The following is a 6,054-nucleotide window of genomic DNA, read 5'->3' as shown; positions in this document are numbered from 1 at the left end:
AAGAACGAGGATTTACCTGGAGTTACCCTATCCCTCAGCTTAACTTTTCTTTGAGATGAAAGCAAGATGACTCTCCTCAGATGCTGGCTTTTGCCAAACTAAGACCTTCTCATTGCATTCCTGGATAGAGAAGAAAAAAAAGTCACCCATTCCGGGAGGAGAGAGGGCTCGCCTGCCTGTTTCTTTCTCTGTGTCCTACCCTGGGGCAGTGAGCAGCTGCTATTAAGGAAAGGCTGAGTTTCTCTGGGGAAAGTTTCTCCTGGGCAGCCAGAAGTTGTATTAGGCAAACCTAACCAAGCATGGGAAGCTGGTGTTGATTTTCACGGAGCCTGGTGGGGGCAGGGAAAGTGGATCAGAAAGATTTGGGAGGGGGAGGAAAATCTCTCCCCCTGTGCCTCAACCCTCAGTGGGTAAAAAAAGAAGGCAAGGCGACAGGTTCCAAATCATGGGGAACTTATGTCTGAAATACTGCAATTATTTGGAGCCCTGCCTTCCCTGTTTATTCCAGGAAGTGGATAAACCTGTCGTGATTGAGAACACACATGCCCACTCCCCTCCCACTCCTCCAATACAGAGGCAGACCCCCGAGCCAGAAAGGAGCCATGGCCGCTATTTCGTGGCCTTATTTGATTATCAGGCCCGGACTGCAGAAGATCTGAGCTTCCGAGCTGGAGACAAACTCCAGGTCCTGGATTCTTCTCATGAGGGCTGGTGGTTTGCCAGGCATTTGGAGAAGAGGGTAGATGGCCCTGGGCAGCAACTCCAGGGTTATATTCCTTCGAACTATGTGGCCGAGGATCAGAGCATCCAGGCTGAACCGTAAGTAGCACAAACCTTTATCTTGTTTCTCCAAGCTAATTGGAGAATGCACAGAGAATGCTCTCCTTGTTCTTTAGCCATTTCCCAACCTCCTTCCTTGATGTTCCCTTGTTCCCCCTTTCCCCCCCCCCCCTTGCTTTTTTCCCATCACCTGCCTAGAAAGTATGAGGAAGTATAGGCAGGACTGAAATAATTGAAGGCCACAACTCTCTCATCCCAACATAAATAAGAGTGAAACTGGTAGGTTATTTATTTTGAAATGCATACAATCTCTGGGTCCATTTTTATTAACATCTAAGAATGGCCTATTTATTGCTGCTTTTACAGTTTCTTTCAGTTGTGAAACAATTCCTGTTTGATCTACATGAACTATAGTGTGGTTCAAGGAAAAAAATGTTAGATCTGGATTCAGAGAAACACTTTCCATCTTGATGCTTCATGGCTTTGGGCAAGTCACTTAACTTTCTGCACTTCAGTCTTTCATCTTTAAAACAAAAGGGTTGGAGAATGACCTCTAGGGTACCTGACAACTCTAAATCTTTGCATTCCTGAAGCTAATCTTAAAAAGGACACTAAAATTTGGATGGAATTGTTTATGTAATGATGTAGGATTTGCAAAACAACTTTTAATACATTATCTTATTTGATTCTTATAATGACACTGAAGTAAATATTATATAGTACTATGATTCCCATTTTGCAGATGAGACACTGAGACTCAGTTAGGTCAAATGACTTGTTCAGGGTCACAAAGCTGCTAAATATCAGAATCAGGATTCAATGCTAGGTTTCTCATTACTTTTGGACCAGCATTCTTTCTACTATACCCTGCAACTTCTCTCAAAAGTGGAAGGATTGTCTGTCATATGCTGTCTTACAGGATTCTGGTCATAGAACTTACTAGAACCAACAAGTTCAAGCCTCAGTTTTAGTGATTTTAATGGATCTCACAGTTTTTCTGGGTAAATAAATAAACCCCAAACATTAATGTCACTTTCTAGGGCATGCTTATATAGCAAGTGCCATTTGGGGGGAGATAAGTATGGTTCATATTTTTTCAGAGGAATTACCAGATTCAGACAAAAAAATTTCACGGACTTTGTTTCTTAGTATTTTTTTCAAAATTACTATTTTTCTATACTTTTACTATGATCATTGGAAGCCAGCTATTTAGGCATAGTAATGGATTCCCAATAAATAGATTCACTCCTTCCATAAAGGAAGAAAGGAGCAGCCCCCAGGATGGGACTTTCCTTGAAATCCTTGAGCTGCATTCAGAAGAGAGACAGTCATGGTATTGGAAGGGAAATGTAATATAATGAGGACAATATAGTATCCTTCTGGTATCCTTGGCCCTTATTCACTACAGTTTAGGAGTTGAAAATTGTGTCTTTGCACTCACTAACCATATAGATTCATATGGGATTTCCATCAAGCAAAGGCCACTCAGGATCCATTTATGTTATGATGAAAATTGTGCAACTATAATAAGAAAGCAACAGTGTCTCTCTAATGGGAAACTTGCACTTTCCAGCCTGGCTAGTTTAAATTTGGAATTTACTTATATGATCTTTAAGATCCTTTTCATCTCTAAGAATGCATCATTTATAGTTAGCTTTACTCCTTTACCTAAATGAAATGAAGTAAATGTAATTAGTTTTTTTTTTTAAAGTAGAAATGCAGCTGTTGGATTTTAGGACAAAGGATATAAACACCTGCAGTTTTTGGTAGGGAGGAACTGAAATTCTTTAGGAAGCATTTAGTGAGTGTCTACTATTTGCTAGACATCACTATACTAGTTATTAGGGATATAAAGGCATATATGAATAAGTCCCTGTTCTCAAGGAGCTTATGTTCTAACAGTGAAGGCAGGTACACACGTGAGTATTTATAAATGATGTACACAATAAATACACAGTAATGGGTGGGGAAAGTACTAGCAGTCAGCATTGGGTCAAGAAAGGTCCAGGGGATGGTTATTTAACTGAGCTTTGAAGGAAGCTAGGGTTTCTGAGAGATGAGGAAGGGCACGGTCACCAGCTTGTACAGAGAAACAGAAATAGGAATGGGAGAAGGAATGTCATATGTGGAACAAGTAGGCCAGTTTGGCTGGACCAAAGAGTGCATGAAGGGGGACAGTGTATACTTAAGAAGAAAAGATCGTTTGGACCCAGTTTGTGAAGGGCTTTAAATATTAAACAGAGGAGATAGTATTTGATCCTGGAGTTAATAGAGAGTCCACTGGAATTTAATGAGCAGGGGAATGACATGCTCAGTCCTCTTTTAGGAAAATCATTCTGGCAGCTGTATGGAAGATAGAGTAGAGAGTGGAGGTAAAGAAAATAGGAAAGAAGTGATTATAATGATCTAAGTGGGTGGTGATGAGGACATAACCTTGGAGGTAGCTGTGTGAATGGAGAAGAAGGCATTAATGGGAGATATGGAAGTAGAATTGATGAGATTTGGCAAATATATGTCAGGCGAGGAATAGCAAGAAGTTGAAGATACTTTAACTCTGTGAATCTACCCGATGAGAAGTATGCTAGTGCTCCCAACTAAATTAGGAAAATTTGGAAGGGGGGTTTTAGAGTGAGATAATGAGTTCTGTTTGGACATGGAGAATTTGAGATACTTTTGAGACATCCACTTTGAAATATCCAGTAGGTAATTGGTGATATGGGACTAGAATTCACGAGACTTGGAGTGATTATATATATATATACACACACACAATGCATTATTAACATTAAAATTATCTGGAGACTAAATCTCAATTTATCATTATTTATGGCCTCTAGTCATGTGTGGTGGGCAGTTCCCTTAGCAGACTCCTTTTGAGAGCTGGGCTCATACCTTCTCCCACACCTTCTCCATCTGGATTCCCAGCCAAAAAGTCCCCATCTCTCTCCCAATTCCAATTTATGTTCTTAGTGGCATTCCTTCCCAACCTCTCTAAATGGAGAAGTCTGACTTTACTTTGGGCAAAAGGTGGGTCTTCTAGAGGCCAGGAGTCATGAGACTTTTAAAATGACTGTAGAGTACACATGTCCACCATCACTCTCTTTCCTTTACCCCACTATCTTAAATAGTTTGTTTATAGATAAATAACAGGTTTTGTCTATATTCTCAATTCAATCAGAGGGTGAATCAAGAAACTTGAGTTGTAATTTCAAACAGTATCAAAATTCTCCCTTTTAAAAAAAATCCAAAGTTTATCTTAGAGTACCAAAGAAAGGAGTGTAGGCTAGTGTTAAATTTTCATAGCAAACATGCACATATATCCATATAGATATATTTATTGAGTTGATGAGGTCACCAAAAGAGAGAGAAGAGGAAGGAGAAAATTCAGGATATAGGCTTCAAGTATCCCCTAGTTAGAGTGAGGATATGGATTATTATTTAGCAAAACAGATTGAGAATACCTTGTTAGACAGATAAAAGGAGAAAAAAAGGAAATGTTATGAAAAAACAGAAAACAGAGAAAATATATAGGAGGGATATAATGTTAGTGTGAAATGCTAAAGAGATCAAGAAAAATGAGGATTGAGTAAAGACCATGGATTTAGCAATTTAAAAAATCATTGTTAAATATGCAGCTGACATTAAGTTAACAAAAATATATATTCTAGAGTTTTAATATTAGGCGTGCAATGTAAATAGTATATATATGTATATTTATAGATAATGTCATATAAATCTAATGTTACATATCACTTTTCCAACTACATATTTATTAGTTCTCACTTAATTAGGAAAAACTTTAGTTTCTTCATCTGTAAAATGATAAGATTGGATTAAACAATCCCTAAGGTTTTATTTAACTCTAAATTTCATAATATCTTATATATCATCAAGTCCTACAATGTACAAATATTGAAAACGAGTCTCAGAGTGGTTCATTGATTTCCTACATGTTACACCTGCTCCTCAGATCCTAATCTAGTATTCTTTCCAGTACGTGGTGCTTCCTCTTCAATGATTCTACCTCTAATCTCTCCTACCTCCCCAACACATGGCTCCCATTTATTCAGAGTAGTGTTTTAACTGAAAGACAAATTTTGATGGAAACAAGAGTCAATGCAGAATGATATATGATAATGTAAGGTAAAATAATCAGTGGTAATGCCATTCAGACCATTTTTGTTACTAAAAAAATTAAGATAATAATGAATCTGTGGTTATTTTCTGATTCTCAGGAGGCTTCTGTAGCCCAGAATGCTTATTTCCATCTGTCCATAGCTAATGACCTTTCCTCTCTCAACTAGTCCTTCGTAGAATTCCCATGCTTTTTTGATCACTAGTCTGGATTGCTATAGTATGTACCCTTTAGGATCATATCTAAAAATCTATTAGGCTTTAAAAATTTAGAATTTTTTGGTTATTATTTGGCTATTGTTTTTTTAGCAACATTTTACCTCTTTTTCCTGGTCTAACAAGTCTTCATAAGCTACTTGTTTTCTTCCAACAGTCTCTTCATCTTTGAAGTTACTCTCTTCATCTTTGAAATGATCTCAAGTTATCATTTCAGAAGCACTAAATTAAGAATATTTTACACAGACAGCTCCAGATCATAAAAACCCATTTGGTTTTGCTCTGATATAATTTTATTTTGTCAATCTCTAGGTTTCCCAAAAGTCCACATAATGCCTTCAAGCCTTAGGAAGAAAATAATCAACTACTCATTTTAATACTTATATTCATAAGATATGTCTCGTAGGGATTTGGGGAAAGTAAATACTTATAAAAGACAGATATGAAATTCAGAATATTACTGACACTGAATTACCTGTGGTGAAAACTAAAATAGTTTTTGACTCTTTAAGTGAATGATGATCTTATGAAAATTAAGAAACATTAAGTCCTAACAAGACAACACTTTTGCTTAGCTAATGAATATATATTTCATGTTCATGGATTTCATCTTACTTGTTATTACATGCACTTACATATTTCATGTACATGGATTTCATGCATGTTTACTATAATTCCTTTGTATGTTTCTATTTCGCTATATGTTCATCAGATTTGATCGTAGTATAGCTCTCATTTTACTAGTCAATCAATAAGCATGTATTAAATTATTTGTATGTATCAGTCATAGGGTCTGAGGACACACAAAAATAAAAAAATTAAACAAATAAAAAATTAAAGCTCCTCTTCCCAAGGAGCTTATGTTCTATTGGTGGAAACAACATGCAAAGACTAATAAGTATTTGTTTTTTTACAAATAAAGTT

The 6,054-nt window shown here is 36.9% G+C and overlaps 1 protein-coding gene across 1 annotated transcript in view; it reads left to right on the top strand.

Moving 5' to 3' along the window:
- Positions 1 to 317: 317 nt before the first annotated feature.
- The window catches only part of FRK (fyn related Src family tyrosine kinase), a 142,173-nt gene continuing 136,436 nt past the window's right edge, over positions 318 to 6,054 (top strand). The window contains exon 1 of the mRNA XM_044676781.1: positions 318 to 819. Within this exon, the coding sequence (XP_044532716.1) occupies positions 446 to 819 (374 nt within the window). The 5' untranslated portion in view covers positions 318 to 445. The remainder of the gene's footprint in view (positions 820 to 6,054) is intronic.

This window comes from Gracilinanus agilis, chromosome 4 (assembly GCF_016433145.1).
Source record: "Gracilinanus agilis isolate LMUSP501 chromosome 4, AgileGrace, whole genome shotgun sequence".
Taxonomy (NCBI): Eukaryota; Metazoa; Chordata; class Mammalia; order Didelphimorphia; family Didelphidae; genus Gracilinanus; species Gracilinanus agilis.
Note: the sequence above shows the minus strand (reverse complement) of the source record. Positions and strands in the feature narration are given on the sequence as shown.